This window comes from Rhinolophus hipposideros (assembly GCF_964194185.1).
Source record: "Rhinolophus hipposideros genome assembly, chromosome: 13".
NCBI classification, from domain to species: domain Eukaryota; kingdom Metazoa; phylum Chordata; class Mammalia; order Chiroptera; family Rhinolophidae; genus Rhinolophus; species Rhinolophus hipposideros.
Genome location: NC_138059.1, coordinates 94,524 through 115,638, shown reverse-complemented (window position 1 = coordinate 115,638; position 21,115 = coordinate 94,524). Strand labels below are relative to the sequence as shown.

Sequence of the window (21,115 nt, the reverse complement as noted above, 5' to 3'; positions counted from 1 at the left end):
GGTAAGATGATTAATATTATGTTATGTGTATTTACCACGGTAAAGAACATTGGGAAAAGGGCAGATGGGTGGCTTAGTTGGTTAGAGCACGAGCTCTGCGCAACGGGGCTGCCAGTTCGATTCCCACACTGGCCACATGGGCCAGCGAGCTGCATCCTCTGCAACTAGAATGAAGTCAATGAGCTGCTGCTCAGCTCCTGGGTGGCCAGATGGCTCAGTTGGTTGGAGTGCGGACTCTCAACCACAAGGTTGCTGGTTCAACTCCTCGACTCCCACAAGGGATGGTGGGCTGCACCCCCTGCAACTAAGACTGAAAGGACAACAACTTGACTTGGAAAAGTCCCGGAAGTACACACTGTTCCCCAATAAAGTTGTGCTCATCTTCCCCAATTAAAAAACAAATTGGGAAAAAATTCAGAGCTGAAAAATAGGCTTTTTTGGTGACCTCATCTGTTCCCTCCCACCAGCGCCATTTCTCACCGCTACCTCCTTTCAAACTTTCTGAAACTTAGACACCACCTTTATCGGCTTCCATTCTCCAGCTCCATGTCCTAAGAATAGGACCCATCGATTCTTTGGCTATGTGGTACATTTGTCCTCAACAGTCCCATGAGGTGAGGGTCACCATCACCCAGCTGGCAAGGTGGGAGTACTAGGATTCCTTTCACCTGGGTCAGACATCAAAACACTGTACCCTCACCTGTCCCACAGGAGGTCCTCAGAGTGTCCAGATCTTCCTCACTCTTTCTGCGAAGGCTGCACCCCTGGCTAAAATGTACCATCATAGAGCCCAGCTTTTCTGTGAGCCCTGTCACACCGCCTTTAGTTCCCTACCTTATTTTCTTGCTTTCTTTTGCCCCATTTCCTCAAATTAAGGACAACTTGAGAACTTTCAAATTCACAAACATTAATGTAAAACTGAATATTCCCTCATTGCTCCAGTATTTCCTTTAACTCAGAAGAGAGGGTATCTGCCCTTCCCGGTTTTGTCTTCTTTTCCCCAGTGCGGAATGAGGAGGAGAAAACGGTTTTAGACATGCCTGCGCCTGTGTAGTGGAGTGGGAAATGGGTGTGGACGGAGGGAGCGTCTTTGGAGCCTCTTTTTGCTAAAATGCAGGAACATGAGGTCAGATCCCAGGAGGGGAACCTTCTATAGCAATGCCGGAACCCTTCCCAAGGAGGAAGAGTGATGAAGTAGGAACACACTGACAGGAGGCAAAGTCTGGGACACAGGAAACCAGGGAGAATTGAGGTGGGCGTCATTCTTTGTCACACTTTCAACCGTACTGTGGGGAGTGGCCCAGGAACATGGTTTGCGGGACAGCACTTTCCAGGACATTCGGTCCTAAGGAAAACAGAGACTTCTGTCTTCTTTCTGACGCAGAAGAACTGCACACCATCTCGGTGAGGTTCCAATTTTGTGGCTTCTGTGAGGAACAGGTTCCGAAATCCATTAGTGGCATCCAGAGGCAGAGAAAGGCGAGGAAGTCATGACAGGTTGTAGCTGCACCATAGACAGGCTCGCAGGCGAACGTAGGGACAGAGTGATGGGGGCGGGCAGGAGGCGACGCTGGCCACAGCCTCCTTCCCTCGGTGCTGGGGCGTTGCGGGTACCGCAAGACTACGTGTCAGCACAGGAAAAGCCCAGGCGCACTTCTCTCTGCTCATTCTTCACACCGAATCACCCGAATCGTCTTTACTTCGGACCTTGTAGACAGCCCTGAGAACATAGGCTCCTGCCCGCGGCCCGCGGCCACACTCCCTGGTAGGGCGCACTCCTCACGGCTGCGCCTGGCGGGGGTTCAGCACCGCGGACAGCGCCGGCGGCCGACGCGGGAATCGGCCCCAGTGGGAGGACGCGGTGCTCCGCTCAGGCCCCGTGCGGGTCGCAGGAACTTGGGGGACACGGGGAGAACGCCAGACAGACTAAGGGATCTGACATGTGGCATCCCCAAAAGCAGACTCTACTTTTCTGTCTGGGGTATTCGCCGCAGGACAGCTGACAGAGGAAGGGCTGACTTTCAAAGGCGCAGTTTGAGGAGCCCTGAGCAGTGCAGCATGGTGGGTTCATAGTCAATGAGAGCACAGCAAGCAGCGTCGGAAGAGCACGTCGGTCATGCGTGGCGGTGCCTCCTGCTCACATTTGCTCTCCCAGGTTGCCTTCTCTCCTCCCTCTGCACTCCATCTCTGCCCAGGTCAACTGTCAGAGGACTTTCCTGACTACGGGCTTCCATTGGCCAAACACAATGGAAGCCCCAGCTTGAGATTGGAGGTTGGGAAGGGAGTGAGGCAGGTGCTGCGACCTGCACAACACAAGCTGTGGGAAGACGAGGGAGGCGGTGAGGGTTAAACTACAATAAAGAGACAGAGACTCAAATACAGTTAAATCACAGAGGACCAAGGGACTCGCAGCCTCAAGAGACTGGAGCAGCGAATAGGGTCGAGTGGGGTATTTATTGATTACAAACAAAGAAATCACATGATTTTAGGCACAGCCTGTGAAACTCTTGCAAAATTAAAAAAATAGTTTTTGAGCCCAATTGTAGGTCCCACAGCAACAGAGGCATACAGTCCCATGATATCTAAGGTGTGGTATGTACCTCCCGGAGGGGAGAAAGTCTCTCGTGATGAACCATTCCATGAGCTGAGCAGTAAGAGCGAGATCTTATCGCTCTAATGGACCTCTCTCACAACTAGGTAAAAGGGAGCAGCGTCAGTAGCTGCTTTTCTCAAGCAAAGGGGAAGGAAGACAAGGCTCCTTTCCATTTATTTTACAGCAGCTCATCAGGAGCCTCAATGGGGTCCCGCCTGGCTTGAATTCCTTCCGTAAGGAATCTTATTCATCTTTGACTGCGAACCCTTCTTTCTAGAGACCAGGCAGAGAGACACGAGTCATAAAACTCTAATCCCAAGGAGGCACAGTTCCACAATCCTTCCTTTCTTAGGGAAAGGCAGGAGGGGACAAATGGTTAAGCTGCTGTGCGACTACCACAGGCAGGGACCTGGAATCGCCCTGACACTGAAGCCTCACAAAACCTCAAATCCTGTGAAGACAGTGTCTGAACCTTTCAGGCCGCGGCTCTCACATTTACAGAAAGTGATAACAGCCAGGATTTATGTAAACACTCTTATGATGGCATTGTATGCACATGGGGTGGGCAGCGATGCAATGTCTACTCATACGGAGACAATTGTCACCAATGGCACATCCACACCACAGAGAATGGGGTAGCTGTGCTTCTCCCCGCATGGAAGGACACTTCCATGTGCTTGTGGAAAAGCCAAGGTGCAGAAGGTTGTGGGTCAGTCAGGGTCCAACCGAGAAGCAGAACAAGGAGGAAGTAAGGAGCCGGCAGTCGTGGGGGCTGCTAAACAAGCTCAAAGGCCTCAGAGCTGTGACTCAGGAGGGCAAGACCACCAGCTGATGCTTTTCCACAGGCAGGAGTCTCAGGGAAGCCTAAGCTTTGAAAAGCCTTTCCGCTGATTAGGCCAGGCCCACAAGGATCATCTCCCTTTGATTAACTTAGTCAGTTGATTAGGTACTTTCATCACACCTGCAAAATCCCTTCACAGTAGCACCTAAGTTAGTGTCTCAATACTGGGAAGGTGTGTGACCTACAGTGGCTGCCACCTCGCTTCCTTGTCCAGAACCCACCTGACAGAGAATTCTGGGGACTGTAGTTCAGCCCAGCGAGTAAACACATCAAAAGTCATTGCAAATATGTGCAGAAGCATCCTGTTTGTAAAAATACAGACACATGTATACTGACTGCTTGAAATGTAGAGGGGAAGACAGGAATGAACTACCCAAACTGTTAACAGTGGTGTGTCTGGGAGAAAGGAGGGCATTGGGGGATAAGGGAGAAGGAAGGGGGCTTTTATTTCCTATTTCTACATTGAGGTTTTGCTGTTGTTTTACTACAAATATGTATTACTTTAGTAAGTTAACCAAAGTAAAGACGTTTTATAAAATCTTGGGGTGTGGAAGGAAGTCTTTTTTAATCATATCAGGACAGATAATTTTGGCCACAGGGGAATTGTATTTTTTGTATTAAAAACCTCATTATTGGGCCGGCCCGGTGGCTCAGGCGGTTAGAGCTCCATGCTCCTAACATGGGCCAGTGGGCTCTCAACCACAAGGTTGCCAGTTTGATTCCTCGAGTCCCACAAGGGATGGTGGGCAGCGCCCCCTGCAACTAATGATTGAACACTGCACCTTGAGCTGAGCTCCCAGATGGCTCAGTTGGTTGGAGCATGTCCTCTCAACCACAAGGTTGCCAGTTCGACTCTCACAAGGGATGGTAGGCTGCGCCCCGTGCAACTAGCATCGGCAACTGGACCTGGAATTGAGCTGTGCCCTCCACTACTAAGATTGAAAGGACAACAACTTGACTTGTAAAAAATGTCCTGGAAGTACACACTGTTCCCCAATAAAGTCCTGTTCCCCTGCCCCAATAAAAAAAATCCTAAAAAAACAAAACAAAACAAAACAAACCTCATTATTAAAAGCAAAGAAAGAACTAGGGAAAATATTTGTAATATATCACTGCCTCCGTTCTAAGATGCAGCTTACCTCCCACCCCCACCCAAACACCTGTGGTCTGTGTCACAATTGAGGAAATGGGGATATCATGGGAAAGAGATTGGAACTCAACACAGAGGTCTTCCAAACCCAATAAAAATGGGTACAAGAGCCTACTGGGAACTCACCCATGAAAAGGCCAAGAAAAGCAAATAAAAACGAGAGTGGCATTTCTCAAGATTAATGAAATTTAAAGCAGGCCCTCCCTACTCCCAGTACCCCTGACCTGGAAGCCCTCCTCAACCCCAACGAAGCAGTCAGGGACACAGGCAAACGTGCACATGCCCACTGTGGGTTTAACGGTAACAGCGACACTGTGGGGGAAAAGACAGATGTCTGACAATGAGAGAGCTGCTAAGTAAAGCACATGAGATGGCACACACCCGGGCATCATCCAATCAGTAGGTACAAAACTCTAAGCAAAACATAACTCCAATTTCGAAAACAGTAACTGTGCATTAGAAAGAAAGCACCACAGACATCACAATATCGATTTCTGGAGAGTGAGACAAAGGGCATTTTTTTATGTTGCTTTTCTTAAAGTTTCTGCATTTTCCAAATCCCCCACATCAAGTTTATACTTAGGAAGAAAACACGTTAATTAAAAACATGCATTTGCGGGTCAGGCCCTCAGCTTGGCTCAGGCCTGACAGCTTCCTTTCTATCTCATGTTTTGTAAGCTGCCTCAGAAGCCCGTTAGAGTTCTCGCTGTTGGGTGAGGCTGATGGTGACCAGTGGTGGCTAAGACGGGCTCCCAGGACAGCAGGTCCTTGGGCACCTTCTGCCTGAGGCCTGAGGAAGGCAGGGCACACCCAGCCCAGCTGGGGCTCCTGAGGTGCCTCTGGGGGCCTGGGACCCTGCCTGAGTCCTGGAATCAGCATCACCAGCCCTCCAGCCCTGGCTCACTTCCAAACCCCATGTCCCATTGACTTCCCAATGTCCCCACGCCAGGCACTGGGATTCTGTTCCCCTCCAGCTCCTGCGGGGTGGCTGGAGCTCTTGCAAACAGGGCCTGATCATGACACCAAGCTATTTTTTTTTTTCTAATCACAAGTAAGTATTTGGAAAATAGATGAGCAAGAAAACACAACCCAGCCCCACCCCCATTTGGCTTACTGAAGCCGATGTGAGGGTCCAGGCCCACTTAGTGGGCTTCCAGATGCCGCACTCCTGTGGGCACGCGGACTGGAGGGTGGCGTAGGGACCCACTCCGGCATGGCCTTCCTCTCCATCCCGGACGAATGCTCTGCTGCACCCACGTGGCCTGCCCCCCACGGAGCACTGCCTGTCGGGACTTGCTGGTGCTGGAGGGGGGCAGCCAGCCGGCTGCGAGCCCTCCCCGGGGCCCCGCAGCTGAGCAGCCCGCCTCTGGCCTCTGGCCGTTGTGGCCGGTAGCGCGCAGCCAGCGTGGAGCTCCTGCGGAAAGCCTTGCCACGCTCCGCACAGGCGAAAGGCCTCTCCTCGCTGTGGGTCTGCTGGTGCAGCGTGAGGCTGGGCTTCTGGCCGAAGGCCTTGCCACAGTCTCTGCACTCAAACGTCTTCTCGCCCGCCCATGTTCAGTCTTTGGTGCAGGAGCAGCAGGAACTCGTGTCTGAAGAGCTTCTGGTATACAGAGCACTGGCGGAGGTGGGCCCCCGCGCGGCCCCTCGGTGCTTCGCCGGGCAGGGCGCGCTGGCGCCCGCCGTCCTGTCCGGGCCTCGCCTACGCGTGCAGCTGGCGCTATTTGAGGAGCGAGGCCCGGCGGATCAAGAGCTGCCCGCACTCGCCGCACGCACAGCGCCTCTTCCAGCGGTGGATGCGCGAGTGCTCGCAGGGGGTGAATCTGTGGCTGGCCTTGGACGACAAGCAAGGCGTTTAGTAGGAAACCTGGCCCTGCTGTGAGGAGCTCCAGCGCAGCATGAGCGCCCAGGGCCTGCAAGGATGCAGGGAGCTGTGTGAAGACCCGGCCTCCCTGCGTCTTGCACTCACCCGGGCATTGGCTGGCCTTGGTCCCTCGATTTTCACCCACCTGCAGAATCAAGGCCCCTGGCTCCTCCCCTTGCTCCAGGAGGATCAATGCTGGTTTGGCAACCAGGAAGCTTGCAGGTGGGGCAGACGCAGCGACAGCACGTGTAGGGGAGGAATGGGGAAAGGCAGGCCCACCACCTGGCGGGAGGCCACGGGGCACATATGGGTGCTGGGAGTGGTGGGGGACACCTACTGCCCAGTAGCGGGCAGCTGGGTGGCCCGGGGGCGATGGAGGGCCCTTCCTCTCCCAACGTGTGGGACTCCAGTCTGGAAAGGAAGCAAGTCCCCAGTGTGGCTGTGGAGAGGCTGCGGTCTGGGACCTGCGACCCTCACCCATCAAGGCCATGTGCCAGTAGGTCTCCAGCATCATGTCCCTGTACAGTGCCCGCTGGGTGGGGGCCAGGCAACTCCATTCTATTCTCATGGCCAGGTCTTTGAACACAACGGCCTCCTGCGACCATAAATCCTGCTGTCCAGGCAGATGGGGACCACGTCAGGGGTGTTCAGGGATCGGTTTAGCTCTGGGAGTCAAGGCCTCTGTCAGTGAGGTCACTGCTGTATTCTCAAGGGAGGGGGAGCAGCCTTGCGGCCATGAAGCTTCGAGTGAGGTGGGGGTCTCCACCTTGGCCTCAGGTCTTTCTCTGAGTTCACAGGGTCGGGAGGGGTACTCCAGAGGATCTGGGGGCTAAGTCTCCACACTCGCGGGGGGGGGGCATTCTTGTCCTTTGGTCTCAGCTCCCAGCAGAGGCCAGAGACTGCACCAACAAAGGGATGACCGAGCACGAAATGGATGACCGCTGTGGCTGGGGGGGAAATGGATGAGTCAAAAGGTACATGCTTCCAGTTACAAGATGAGTTAAGTTCTGCATATATATTTAGCTACTATAAACATGTATGAAAGAACTGACTCTTGTGTTTGATTTAAATTTTGTTCTGTTTGTCTCAACATGTATATTTTCCATAATTTTTGTTTGGTTTTGGACATATATGAGCATCTCTTTATTCCAATTTTACCTCAAGTATTAGCTGGATTCCTTTTCTCCTTGGAAATATAGGCTTGGACCCCACCCCTTCCCCAGCTTTTGGAGGTCAAAGACCTCCCAGGAATTTTTACCATTTTCCTGCACACCTTAAAGGAACACCACTTTTAGAAGTAAAATACACAGGAAGGAATTACAAACACCAGCAGCAAGCAGCACAATGAATTTTCACACCCTGAACACCCTGTGAAACTAGCCCCCCCGTCACTCGTTGGTTATACCTTGAAGCTTCTGCGAGCTTCCTTCTGGTCACTCTCTGAGACTACCTCTCCTGTCTGAGCCTGAAAATGGCCACTCCGTGACTTCCTCAGCCCTGGTGATTTTTGTAGGCGCACTTTATGCCCTCTGTGTGTGTATTCACTCATTTAACCCTGACAACAACCCTATGAAAGACAGCATTACTGTTCCCATGTTAGACATGAAGGGGCCACAGTGTTCTGTTCCTTGCCTCAGGGCAGCTGACGCTGGGGGTGCGAAGCCAAACCAAACAAGACAGAAGAGGGTCATAGTTTATAGCAAATTACTTGTGACAAGAAACATTTAAAGAACAACTTTAAAAGGAAATAAATAATTTCTAAGAATAAAGTTTGCAATGCAGGTGAAGTTGGACTGCATGAGAGAGGCACCTTGCTGAGCAGCATGAGCAAAGCCACCTCGTGGGTAGGACCCCTCTCCACAGCCCGAGAACCCCATCCCCAATATGGCTGCTCCCACCCATAATGGCCATCATGATCAGGTGACCCAGAAGTGCAGAGCCCCTGCTGTGTGCTAGGCTCAGTGGCCTCACAGGGTTGGCTTTCAGGTCAGTGACATGGAGTCAATCACAGGTCTCCAGACTGTGGTGGGGGACATGGGTCTTTGCAGAGATAGGGGATCCCCATCTCTGCAAAGACAGATCCAACCAGCATGAGGCAGCAGCGTGGTAAACATTAGGTGGGTGTCTGCACCTCCCAGAGCCCCACCATTGGCTGCCCTCGAGTCCACACCCGCCACCTCCAGGTAGGCCTCTGGAAGGATCCCACACAAGCAAGCCCCCCAGAGCAGTACCTCGCAGTTTTCTCTTGGCTCAGGGCCCCCAATGGGGGTCTGACAGCCGCGAGACCCCCCCTGGGGCTCCTGGGCTGGCACTGCGGTCCCAGTCTCACCTCAGACTGTGGCACTGACCGCCTATCTGTGTCGAGGCCTGCTCACAAGTCCTGCAGTGGGCCTGGTCAGCTGCCTTCTGGCTGCTTTGGCAGCCATCTCCAAGATACAGGGAGGACATGTTCCCCGCCCCCCCCCCCCACACACACACTGCATCATAGGGACTTGTTGGACCATCTCGGGGACCCCAAAGTCCACGTGCCCAAGCACTGTGCCTAACTCAGTGTCACTCTGTTGGGGGTAGCATGAGCCTGAACAAATCACTCAACCCCTCGGTGACTCCTCAGCTGCTCAGTGGGCGACTCCTGCCCACACGACGACCACGCGGCGGGCGGACCAGACCTGCGGACCTCCTGGGCACCGCGGGCCCGGCCACGCCACTGCGCCTGCGCGGAGGCCCCGGCGGCGATGGAGGACTACAAGTCCCGGCGTACACTACACTCGCGGTCGCGGCACCTACCCGGAAGGTCAAGTGACTTTCAGCCCGGCCCCGGAAGATAAGGCGGCTCGCGAGCGCTTCGGCTCCTCTTTCGGCCGCACTAAGCAGCAGGTGAGACGTGTTGGGACGCCGAGGCCTGGGTGCCATCCGGCGCCATCCGTCGCCCCGATGCTCGCCAAGGACCTAGGCGGGCTCCTGAGAGGGCACGGGGGTGCACGGCCGGGGATGGGAGCGCAGAGGGGGCCGGGGACTGGAGGGAGGAGCCTGGGGAAAGGGTACCCTGAAGCCGGGTGGCGGGTGTGCCTGGGCCGCGCGGGTGCTGATTGTGAGCTGCCCCCAGATAGCCGCCATGGGCCGCGTGATCCGTGGGCAGAGGAAGGGTGCCGGCTCCGTGTTCCGCGCGCACGTGAAGCACCGCAAGGGCGCCGCGCGTCTGCGCGCCGTGGATTTCGCCGAGCGGCACGGGTACATCAAGGGCATCGTGAAGGTGCGGGGCGCCGGCCGCGGCGGGAAGGGGCGCGGGGTGTCCCACCAGGTCCCCACGCTCACGCCGCTTCGGCCCGCAGGATATCATCCATGACCCAGGTCGCGGCGCGCCGCTTGCCAAGGTTGTCTTCCGCGATCCGTACCGGTTTAAGAAGCGGACGGAGCTGTTCATTGCCGCCGAAGGCATCCACACCGGCCAGTTCGTGTACTGTGGCAAGAAGGGTAAGCCGCGCTTCTGGGATGGGAGGTCGGGCTGGGGAGGGGACGGGGCTGCACCAGGAGGCTCACTCACATCCTAGTGGAGCCGAGGCGGCATCCAGGAAGAGGCCTCACTGCGTGGGTCCTGCTGGGCCGAACCTACGAGGAGGGTCCGGGAGAGCTGTAGGAGGAGGCAGGACCCTGAGTGGGGTGCTGTGGAAAGAGGATTTGCATCACCTCTGTCCAGCAGGCGTTCAGAAAACGCCTTGCTGTGCTGAATGACCCCTGTCGCTTCCTCTTGCAGCTCAGCTGAATATTGGCAACGTGCTCCCAGTAGGCACCATGCCTGAGGGCACCATCGTGTGCTGTCTGGAGGAGAAGCCTGGTGACCGGGGCAAGCTGGCCCGAGCCTCCGGCAACTATGCCACCGTCATCTCCCACAATCCTGAGACCAAAAAGACCCGAGTGAAGCTGCCCTCCGGCTCCAAGAAGGTCATTTCCTCCGCCAACAGAGCTGTGGTCGGTGAGTGGCAGGCAACCATGGGCTCTGGGTCACCTGGGCCCTGGAACCTAAGGGCCTGCTCCACTAAAGCGTGAGCATCTGCACTGCTTTGGAGTTACAACTGGGAAGTGGGTTCAGTAACACCTGCATCACTGCTGGTCAGGAATGGAGGGAGACGGGATTAGTGGCCAGGACCCATCCGCACTCTGGCATGACCTACATCTGTGTGGCCCTTGCTCCTACCTCCCCTTGTTGACAGCCTTTTGAAAGAGCTGTGATCTCCTTTAAAACCACCCAGTATGTGTATTAAAAAGGATTTGGATCCAAGTTTGTTCACTGCTATTGGGCAACAACACCTTCAGGTCCCTGTGACAAACCCAGTCCTGCCTAGCGCAGGCTGTCGAGAGTGTTTTCACAGAGTAAGCCAAACAGGCTGAGATGTGGCAGGTTGGGTCAGTCTTCTGGTTGGGGTTCAGGGTTCAGGGACCTGCCCAATGTCAGATGTGAAGGGGCAAGGGCTTCCCAGGGTCGAGATGGGCATCCCAGACGACATGGGCAGAGGCCTGGCCTTGCTGCCTCTCGGAACCTGGAGAAACTCGCTGTTAGTTGACTCAGGCTTTTGGGAACCGTTCAAGGATATATCCAGAAGTGGTTGGTTCGGGGTGGGGTGCTGACAAGGAACCAGGAGGGGATGTTGGGTCTCGCTGAAGGCGAGTCCTGTGCGCTGGGGAGGGCGTGATGCCTGATCTCCCTGACAGGTGTGGTGGCTGGAGGTGGCCGCATTGACAAACCCATCCTGAAGGCCGGCCGAGCCTACCACAAGTACAAGGCAAAGAGGAATTGTTGGCCCCGTGTGCGGGGTGTGGCCATGAACGTGAGTAGCCTGGAAATGGGCGGTGGGGTGTTCAGGGTACAGGGACAGGCTGGAATGTGGTGGGGGGTCTGTGGTGTGAGCCTCTGGGTAAGGTGTGTAGGCACCGGCTGCCCCAACACTGACAACACCTCCCTCTGCCTACAGCCTGTGGAGCATCCATTTGGAGGTGGCAACCACCAGCACATCGGCAAACCCTCTACCATCCGCAGAGATGCCCCTGCTGGCCGCAAAGTGGGTCTCATCGCTGCCCGCCGGACCGGGCGTCTACGGGGAACTAAGACTGTGCAGGAGAAAGAGAACTAGGACTGGGAGGCTCAATAAAGTCTTTCCTTTTGCCACTATGCTGTTTGCCTGTTTTCATTGGGAAGGGCCCTGCTGGGAGCACTGCTGGTGAGCTCCAGGTATAGGGAAAAGGAACATGGAGCAGGTGTAGCAGTGAGCAGAGAAAGCTCCGGCAAAGAGGTGGGGGTGATCGGTCCCTGGAACCCCACCTGGCACATGGAGCAGAGAAGCCCACCCTACACCTGCATTCGTTAACTTGTCCTGGGTCTGGGAGAATATAGGTGAGGTGTGGGTGGTGCACCTGAAGCGCTTGTATGAGGAGAGGTCCAAGGGGTTCTCAACGAATGGGCTTCCTGTTTGGCCACAGCCCATGGTACCTTGTACCAAAGTTGGTAACAGTTCTGTCAAAGCTAACAACTGGCACAGCCACTGCTGAGCAGCTATCAACATGGGAGTGGAGGCCCATCGGTGCCTTCGCTCTCAGACCTGTCCCCGCCGCAGTGGTTTTCTGGGAGCCAATAGAGTTGCAGGCCACTGGCCACTCATGGCGGCACTCGTCACCTAGTACATGGAGAAGCTGTGTGCTACAGGGTCCTTTCTGGATGATGCCTTACTGGGACTCCCTGCTCTCATTGTCCATACCTATCTGTCGTTGACCTGGCCCCCAGCCCTCAGTCTTGCCTCTCCTGGCCTCACCTGCCCTTGGCCACCCACGATACCTGGTCAGTTACCCCAGCAGGGCCACGGCCTCACTCATGGGTAGAGAAGACAGGAAGGCAATGTCTCCTGAAAGAAAGCACTAGCCTTGGTGCCTGGACCATAAGATGCCATTGCTTTACTGCTTGCTTCTGGCTACAGTGGCCTGCCGTCTTGGCCAAGACACTGGACATTAGGGAGGGTTTGCGGAAGCAGTCAGGTACCCGAGGAGGCCCTGTCTAGAGCGGACATGGCCCCATTTACAGGGGGTGGAGCTGGGGGCAGTGGGTCAGGCTCAGAAGGGCTTCTTTGACCAGTAGACACCCTCTTCACTCTGGGGAAGGGTGTGGTTTTGGGAAAGAAAGACATTCAGCAGCTCACTAGGTAGTTCCTCTGAAAAAAACTGGTCTTCCAAACTGGTCACCAAAGCCTCACCCGTGCCTGGGTTCTGAAGCGTCGAGATGACGTTTCCATGCTGCCACCTGGTCGCAGCGTTCCCGATGTGTGGCACCGCAGTTAACCATTCCTGAAGGAGACCAACCATCAAGACCTGGAATCCATTTCCAGAGCGGCCCGAGGGCGCCGCCGGCCGGGACGCGAGGGGCGGGGCTTGTGTCACTTCCGCTGGGCTTCGATTGGCGGGGCCGGTGGGACAGGCGGGGCGTGGTCGGGTGGGCGCTGCTCGGCGACGCGGAGGTGAGTGCGGGCCCGACTGGGCGGGGCTGGGGTAGCGGGGCTTCCCGGGGACCCCCTCGTGTCCGCCCGGGTGCTCAGGGCCGGGGTGCGCCCCGCGGTGGACGACACCTCCCGCCCGGGGTACCCCGGCAGGCCTCGTCCCCTGGCCCGGCCTCCCCCCACCTGACAGCCCTTCGCACGTCGGCCCCCCGGGCCGCTTCTGCCTCCGGGAAGGCCCGGGACCGCCCCCTGCGCGTCGCCCCCTCTTCCGGAGCGGGGTAACCAGCCCATCCACACGCACGCCGCCGCCGCCACCCCCAGCCCCCGGTACATAGCATGGACTCTGCTTCCATGACTTGGACTATTTCGTATCCCACATATACGACATCATGTGGTTTCTGTCTTGCCGTGTCTGGCTTATTTCACTGAGCACAGTGTCATCCAAGTCCATCGGTGTTGTTGCAAGCGGTAGGCTTGCCTTTTTTTAGGCTGAATAATACATTGTGTATGTATGCCACATTCTCTTTATCCATCCACCTATCCATGGACACTGAGGTGGTTTCCGTGTCTTGTCGGTTGTACCTTATGCTGCAGTGAACACGGGGCTGCAGGCATCTCCTCCAGCTCCAGATTTCTATTTCTTCGGATAAATACCCAGAAGTGGAAGAAGGTAGCTCTATGTGTAATTTTCTGAGGAACGTCATACTTCTTTCTGTAGTGGGTGCGCCGATTTACATTCCCACCAGCAGTGCAGAGGGTCCCCTTTTCTCCACAGCCTCGCCAGCACTGATCTCTCATCTCTTTGATGACAGCCATTCTACCAGGTGTGGGGTGGCAGCTCACATTGATTTTGATTTGCATTTCCCTGATGATCAGTGACGCTGAGCACCTGTTCTTGTACCTACTGGCTATTTGGATGTCTTTTGAGGAGAACTGTCTATTCAGGCCCTTTGTCCATTTTTAAGTCGGGTCATGTGGTTTTTTGCAATTAAGTTGTGAGAGTTGCTTATATAGTTTTGATCTTAACCCCTTATCAGATGTATGGTTTGCAAATACTTTCTTCCATCCTTTAGGTACCTTTTCACCCTGTTGATTGTTACTTTGCTGTCAGCAAATTTTCCTATACCTCTACACACCTTATGGTGTTTTTGTATTTAAAAATCTATGTATATATCATACTATTGATATTCTACACTTTACAGTTGTACTCAGCCTTACAGCGTTGTGCCCTGTCTGCATCACGCTGATGTGGTTCATTCCTTTCCACTGTGGCCTTGCCTGTTCTCTGATGATGGATAGTGAGGTTCCTCTACTTTTGTCTGCACAGACATGCGGTGGCACTCAGTGTGTCGCCTTGTGTGGTTAGAAAGAGTTTCTATAGGCACATATGTAGAATTAGGCTTGCTGACTGAAAGGTTTTCAGGGTCTTAGCTCTACCAGGTGGTGTCACACGGATTTCCAGAGTGGCTGTACCGGTGTACACTCCTATAGAACTGTAATGTCTCCATGATTCCTCATGTCTCCAGCATTTGATACTGTATAGCATTTTATATTCCCCCCCCCACGCCGTCTATGGGACGAGAAGTCTTGTATTAATTTGCATGTCCCTAATTCTTTACATTGAAAATCTTTTCAGGGGCAGCCGGTTAGCTCAACTGGTTAGAGCGTGATGCTCCTAACACCAGGGTTGCCGGTTTGGTCCGCACATGGGCCACTGTGAGCTGCGCCCTCCAGAACTAGATTGAAACAACTATATGACTTGGAGCTGATGGGTCCTGGAAAAATACACTTAAATTTTTTAAAAAGTTAAAAAAAATCTTTTCAGATATTTATTGGACAGTATGATTTGTTTATTTGTGATTTACGAGATTATATCTTGAGTTAATTTTTTAAATTGAATGGTCTTAAATTTTGGTATTTTAAAATATATTCTGTATATTTATCTTGTTATGTATGTTTGCAAACATGGTCTTTCACTTTGCAGCTTGTCATTTAATTTTGTGATGTACAGAATTATTTTTTAATTCATCTATTTATTTATTTTTTATTTTCTAAATTTTATTGGGGAATATTGGGGAACAGTGTGCTTTTCCAGGGCCAATCAACTCCAAGTCATTGTCTTTCAATCTAGTTGTAGAGGGCGCAGCTTAGCTCCAGGTCCAGTTGCCTGTTGTTAGTTGCAGGGGGCGCAGCCCACCATCCCTTGGGAGAGTCAAGGAATTGAACCGGCAACCTTGTGGTTGAGAGCCCACTGGCCCATGTGGGAATCCAACCAGCAGCCTTCTGCATTAGGAGCATGGAGCTCCAACCGCCTGAGCCACGGGGTCGGCCCCCCTTTAGCTCTTAAGTGTTTCCTTTTCCATCTCTTCTCTGGGGCCCCACCCCCACATTGGACTTGCCACATGTTTGTATTTTAATTAAAAAAAAAAAAAATTGAGATTATTTTGTTTCTTTTAATCACATTTTCTTTATTTTCTTTCATTTATTCATTTCATTTATTTCTTTCTTTATTCATCTTTCCCTGAATTAATTTCCTTTTATGTGTCTGATTTGTTGTTGAATGTTTAGACCATTTACTTAAATATCTCTTGTGTTAAAATTAGCATGTTAAGGACACACATTTCTCCTCATATAGCCTTTCTCTTTCTACCTTAGTTTCTGTTTTCCTGGAGGGAAATGTATTTTTTTTTTATCATGTATTTTTTTATCATATATTTCTAGTATAACAACAATATGGTCAGAGAATGTTCTGCTAAGTGATATCAGCATTTGGAATTTGCTGACAGTTTCCTTGTTGCCTGGTATGTGTTGTTTTTTACAATATTCAGTGTACATCTTGAAAAATGTGTATTCTCTATGCTTTACATAAAATTCTCTATTGATCCACTAATTTCTGATGGAAGTATGTTAAAATCTGTCATTCAAGTTCCTTCAGTTAGCTTTGGCTTTCTACCTTTTGAGGGTCTGTTGGCAGTACACACGTTTGTAATGACAGCTTTTTGATAGTTTTCCTTTTGTAAATATGCAGTGCTTTGGTTCCTATTAGTGATTTTTACTTTCAGTTCTGTTTTGATTGGTGTAACTATGGCTAAGCCACACACAGCAGTGCATCTGAGCTCACAAGCACCACCGCGAGGGGAGGAGCCCGCAGAGTGCAGACAGCTTAATTCCTGCGACCAAGGTCGCCGGGGGCACAGCAGACCGGTGGGGTGGACATCAGGAAGGTGGCCACCGAGGGAGGTGGGGGGAGCAGGACTGTAGCTGTGCGGTCAGAGTTTGTCGACTCTCCTGTGTGAATGTCACACTTCAATAAAGAGCTTTAAAGACGCAGAAAAGGCATATAGCTAGTAGTGCTTTATTTTGATTGGTGTTTGATTTGTCTTGTGCTCAGCCTTTCTGTGTTATTTTTTTTTAGGTTAGTAGGTGCATTTCATGTATCTAATACAAGTTTCGTGCATCTAGTAGGTGAGTTTAATGCTTCTATTTCTTGCCATGACTCATCCATTGGATTTGTTTCTACAAATCCATTGGATAGTTTTTACCTTCTATACTTTGTCTTTACTCTCTGCCTTCTATTGACTTTTTTTTACTTTTCCTCTCTGACCCTTAACATGTTGTCTTTATTCTCTCATGTAAAAGGCATGAGGACCTCTGTCCTCCTGGATGAGACAACTTAGCAGGCCAGGGGCCTGGGGCGTCCTGCACGGTCCATGCAGTGGGGGCGGGAAGTCTGCCGGGAGGCCAGCTGTGCCCCATGGGGATGAGCCTGGCCCTGAAGCCAAGTCTCGTCCCTCAGCACCTGAGTGACTGGTTCCTGCCTGCTACTGGGGGTGTCCAGGGAACCACTAGATGGCGGCTTGGCACCTGTCTACCCCACCCCAGGTGAGCATCACCCCCCCCCCCCCCCCGGGCTTTCCTCCTGCTGTGCCTCAGCAAACACTGTCAGGGCCCCTGGTGGGGGCACCGAAAACAGGAGGGGTTGGCCTTGGGACACCCCCTGCCCCCCAGCTTCCTGACTGTAGCTGACTCAGTGGCCAACCAGTCAGGCCATCCCTGGGCCAAGTCTGGGCATGTCCCCAGGGCCACTCTGAGCCACACACAGTTGTGCAGCAGCCCCTGTCTTTCCAGGGTGAGGTGACCTTTGAGGACGTAGCCGTGCTGCTCTCCCGGGAGGAGTGGGGCCATCTGGGCCCTGCTGAGCGGGGCCTCTACAGGGATGTGATGCTGGAGACCTACGGGCACCTGGTCTCTCTGGGTAAGGCCTCTCACCAGGACGCAGCTCCAGGAACAATCCTGGGCACTGGGGGCTTGGCAGGGGCTGGGCTGGGGCCCTGTTGGGTGCAGAGGCCAGCCCTTCTGTCCTCAGAGCTCTTGCCCCAGACCCAAGGCAGACCACTTCCCCAGGTGCAGTTGCATACCTCATGGTGGAGAGAGCCCCCTGTGCTCCGCTCTCATATCCAGAGTGTGCCAACTTCCCGTCACCCCCGGACCTGCACTTCCCCCTCCCCCTGCAATCCCCCAGCCCCGTGTCCTTGGCACCAAACCCAGGCCCCACCTCCCTCCCAGGAGCTGGACCTGCAGATCCCAAGCCTGGAGTGATAACACAGTTGGAGCGAGGGGACGAGCCGTGGGTCCTGGACATGCCGGGTGCCGAGGAGACAGGGCGACTGAGAGTTGATGGCTCAGGTGTGTGAGAGGCTGCTTCCTTAACTGAGTCACTGAGCAAACATTACTTGGAGTCCTAGGTGTGTGGCTAATGACTCGGGGTTGGAGGAAGAGGCAGCACGCCAGCCCTGGGCGTGGCCTCTACTGAAACCCATGTCACCTGCATCAGCCTGGGTGCCTAGCTGCCGTAGTTCCTGAGCTGCATGTCCCGGGCGTATAAGGGGTGGGGTTGGGGAAGGAGAGGGAAGGCGTTTGGGTGTGCACGAGGGGGTTGGGGACCGGGGACCCTCGTGGAGCCCTGCCCCTGAGAGCTCATACACTGTGGTGGGGTCAGTTGGGGCCAGTCGCTGCACTCCCCTCTTCTAAGTTGACCCATCAGGCAGTTACCACTGTCCGTGTCACCACCCAGACACACAAGTGTCCCTGTGTGGCCCACAGCTGCATGTGACATGTGACCCTGTCTGCACTGCTGTGCCACCGCTTGTCACTAGCTGCAGTTCTACTGCACACACAAGCCCAGTCACTGCTGTCACTACAAGTTCTATCGGGACGGTGTTCTGTGGTCTCGTTGCTGGGGACAATGCTGCATATGTCTTGATGGTGTCCTAGGAAGGAACTATTGGCTAAAAGGTCTTGAACTTCTCTTTTCTAAATTTATTTGAGTATACATGCTTATAGAAATGGGAGAAACCCTAAGTTTATATAGCTCAGTGAACTCATAAAAAAATACAAAACGTTTAGTCCCCAGGAGCCCGTGGGACCTCCTCTGGCATTTCAAGCTGCTCCCACAGGTGACCCCTGACCCCTGGCTCATGTCTGTGTGGTCCCAGGTGGGCCTTTTAACCCTGCATGGTGTTTGTTGTGCTTCATCACCATTGTTGTTATGAACGTGCTACTCATCATTATCCTTTCTGCTTGTGTAGGACATTCAATTGTCCCCACATTGGAGTTGTGCATGTCTCTCACTTGGCTCACACAGAACACATTTTCGGTGGGTGTGTTCCTGCCAGTGGGGTTGGTGTGTGAGTGTCTAGTCAAGGAAAGACAGCATGGGCTTAAGGGCTTGAGGGCACCCAGAAGCATTCTGTGTGGCATCTTGAGTTGAAGGTACTGATGGCTTGCCTGACTGTCCTCTCGTGCCCCGGGAAAGAGCCCTGGGAATGGGTGTGACTGCTAGAGAGAGCTGAGGGACCTGGCCTCTGTGCTCCACCCCCTCCACAGCTGGCAGGAGCTTGGCCCTCTGCCCTCCTGCGGCGGTAACTCATTTACCTAGCATGGATTTGGGGCATGTTTTTGGTGGCCTTACTCGCTTTGCCTTAATTTCTTTGTCTGTCAGATGCTGTACATGACTTTTGGGGCCCGTCCTTTCTCTGGTCTCTATGGTGCTACAAAGCCTCCGTCTTCCTTCCCTTTATAACGAAGACAGGCTTCCTGCAGTCCCACTCAGTCAGGTTTTGGAGGCAGAACACAGGCAAAAATGGAGTGAATGTGAGAGTTGATCAGATCTGGATTTAAATGCTGGCACTGCCAAACGACTGGCCCTGCATGAGGTTTTTAAGCCTCAGAACTCCAGGCTCTTATCTTTGAGGGCACTATGACTTTGGAGGTGATGGATTTGGTACTCCATAGGTGTTCGGCAGCATCTTTATACCTTCCTTCCACAGTCAGCACAGGTGACCCTGAGATGTTCTGTTTGTTGTTTCAGCTTTTAGGGCCTGGACTGAGTACATGGAGTTGGCTTCAGGGGAGATGCTGGATGGGCCAGAACTGGACCAACTCAGGGGGGCTGATCCCTGGACACAGGAGCCAGGAGAAGCCCGTAAGCATGTCGGGGAGCCAGAGGAGAGCCTGGACAAGCCCACGGAGCAGAGGGGCCCCAGGCCAGTCACAAAGACCAACAAGGAGAGCAGCCATGAGTCTGCAAGAAGCCTCGGGTTGGGGTCAAGCCCTATCTCTGATCAGAGACCTCACCAATGTGATATATGTGAGCAAAGTTTTGAACAGAGATCATATCTCAATAACCATAAGCGTGTACACAGGTCAAAAAAAACAAATATAGTTCATGATTCTGGGGAAGTCGTCAGTGCCAATTTAGTTATCAGAGATCAGAAAATTCTTGCTGGGAAAAAACTGCATTATTGTGGTTACTGTGGGAAAGCCTTCAGGTACAGTGCTAACCTGATCAAGCACCAGCGGCTTCACAGTGAAGAGAAGCCCTACAAGTGCAGTGAGTGTGGGAAAGCCTTCAGCCAGAGCTGCGAGTTCATCAACCACCGTAGGGTGCACTCGGGCGAGATTCCCTACCGCTGTGCTGAGTGTGGGAAGACATTCAACCGGAGGCCCAACCTCATGAAGCACCAGCGGATCCACACCGGGGAGAAGCCCTACAAGTGTGGTGAGTGTGGGAAACACTTCAGCGCCTACTCATCCCTCATTTATCACCAGAGAATCCACACAGGAGAGAAACCCTACAAATGCAACGAGTGTGGGAAGGCCTTCAGTGACAGCTCAATCCTTATCCGACATCGTCGCACTCACACTGGAGAGAAGCCATTTGAGTGTAAGGAATGTGGCAAAGGCTTTACCCAAAGTTCTAACCTTATCCAACACCAAAGGATTCACACTGGAGAGAAACCCTACAAATGTAATGAATGTGAGAAAGCCTTCATCCAAAAAACCAAACTTGTCGAACATCAGAGAAGCCACACTGGCGAGAAGCCCTATGAATGCAATGATTGCGGCAAAGTCTTCAGCCAGAGCACACACCTCCTCCAGCACCGGCGGGTCCACACGGGGGAGAAGCCCTACATGTGTGGCGAGTGTGACAAGGCATTCCACAACAGCTCCAGACTCATCCAGCACCAGCGATCACACCACGGAGAGAAGCCGTACAAATGCAGTGACTGCAAGAAGGCATTTAGCCAGGGCGCTCACCTCGCCCAGCATCGGCGGGTCCACACCGGGGAGAAGCCCTACGCATGCGGCCAGTGCGGCAAGGCCTTCCGGCATAGCTCCAATGTGTTCCAGCACCAGAGGCTGCACCTCCGGGAAGGCGCCTGCACGTGACGGTGCAGGGCCCACCCCATCCGTGAAGTATGGTCCACGTAGCATAGTCGCAGGTGAAAGGCATTTCTGTCTAATAAAAAAAATCTTTTCTTAAACCAAGAGCAGGGAGTGCATGATCATTTTAGAGGAACTGAGAGACAGGAGCACAAAAAGGAGAAGCTCTGATAGTCCCTCCCATTTACAAGAGTTCACTGCTGCCGATTCAGTATGTTTCCTTTCAGATACGCTGAAGAGCTCTTCAACAGGAAAGCACTGTTATGCTTATTGCAGCACAGAGGATTTCCATCTTCACTTTTCCTCAATACCAGAGAAGTCACACTGGCAAGAATTCCACACATTTACATAATTCTAAATTTTGTAAATTTAAAAGCATATCATTCATGCTTTTCTTGGTCACTCAATATGCCTTTTTTATTGTGGTAAAGTACACCTAACATAAAGTTTACCGTTTTAACCATTT

At 53.1% G+C, this 21,115-nt stretch overlaps 2 protein-coding genes across 21 annotated transcripts; both read left to right on the top strand.

Moving 5' to 3' along the window:
- The first annotated feature begins 9,250 nt into the window (after positions 1-9,250).
- RPL8 (ribosomal protein L8) lies at positions 9,251-11,612 on the top strand. 4 transcript variants are annotated; one of them, XM_081070329.1, is made up of 6 exons: positions 9,251-9,322; positions 9,552-9,698; positions 9,778-9,919; positions 10,200-10,418; positions 11,156-11,271; positions 11,416-11,612. In XM_081070329.1, exons 2-6 carry the CDS (start codon positions 9,561-9,563, stop codon positions 11,572-11,574), a joined length of 774 nt encoding a protein of 257 aa, XP_080926455.1. In that variant the 5' UTR covers positions 9,251-9,322; positions 9,552-9,560; the 3' UTR covers positions 11,575-11,612. The 4 variants fall into 4 exon arrangements, with proteins under 4 accessions (XP_080926455.1, XP_080926457.1, XP_080926456.1 ...); XM_081070331.1 differs by having other exon boundaries at positions 9,274-9,322; positions 9,556-9,698; XM_081070330.1 differs by lacking the exon at positions 9,251-9,322 and adding an exon at positions 9,325-9,422.
- Positions 11,613-12,875: 1,263 nt separating this feature from the next.
- On the top strand, positions 12,876-21,115 carry ZNF34 (zinc finger protein 34). 17 transcript variants are annotated; one of them, XM_081071167.1, is made up of 8 exons: positions 12,883-12,945; positions 15,646-15,725; positions 16,340-16,389; positions 16,564-16,806; positions 17,053-17,179; positions 17,491-17,610; positions 18,331-18,419; positions 19,295-21,115. In XM_081071167.1, exon 8 carries the CDS (start codon positions 19,318-19,320, stop codon positions 20,653-20,655), a length of 1,338 nt encoding a protein of 445 aa, XP_080927293.1. In that variant the 5' UTR covers positions 12,883-12,945; positions 15,646-15,725; positions 16,340-16,389; positions 16,564-16,806; positions 17,053-17,179; positions 17,491-17,610; positions 18,331-18,419; positions 19,295-19,317; the 3' UTR covers positions 20,656-21,115. The 17 variants fall into 17 exon arrangements, with proteins under 17 accessions (XP_080927305.1, XP_080927293.1, XP_080927301.1 ...); XM_081071170.1 differs by having other exon boundaries at positions 12,899-12,945; positions 16,721-16,806; positions 18,331-18,380; XM_081071171.1 differs by lacking the exon at positions 12,883-12,945 and adding an exon at positions 12,948-13,251 and having other exon boundaries at positions 16,721-16,806; positions 18,331-18,380.

Bases quoted from the DNA above. Each gene is read 5' to 3' on its own strand.
- RPL8 (XM_081070329.1), top strand. From the start codon at position 9,561: ATGGGCCGCGTGATCCGTGGGCAGAGGAAGGGTGCCGGCTCCGTGTTC. The intron at 9,699-9,777 runs GTGCGGGGCGCC...TTCGGCCCGCAG, and splicing joins ACATCAAGGGCATCGTGAAG to GATATCATCCATGACCCAGG. The intron at 11,272-11,415 runs GTGAGTAGCCTG...CTCTGCCTACAG, and splicing joins TGCGGGGTGTGGCCATGAAC to CCTGTGGAGCATCCATTTGG.
- ZNF34 (XM_081071179.1), top strand. From the start codon at position 16,774: ATGGCGGCTTGGCACCTGTCTACCCCACCCCAG. The intron at 16,807-17,052 runs GTGAGCATCACC...CTGTCTTTCCAG, and splicing joins ACCTGTCTACCCCACCCCAG to GGTGAGGTGACCTTTGAGGA. The intron at 17,180-17,490 runs GTAAGGCCTCTC...CCTCCCTCCCAG, and splicing joins CGGGCACCTGGTCTCTCTGG to GAGCTGGACCTGCAGATCCC.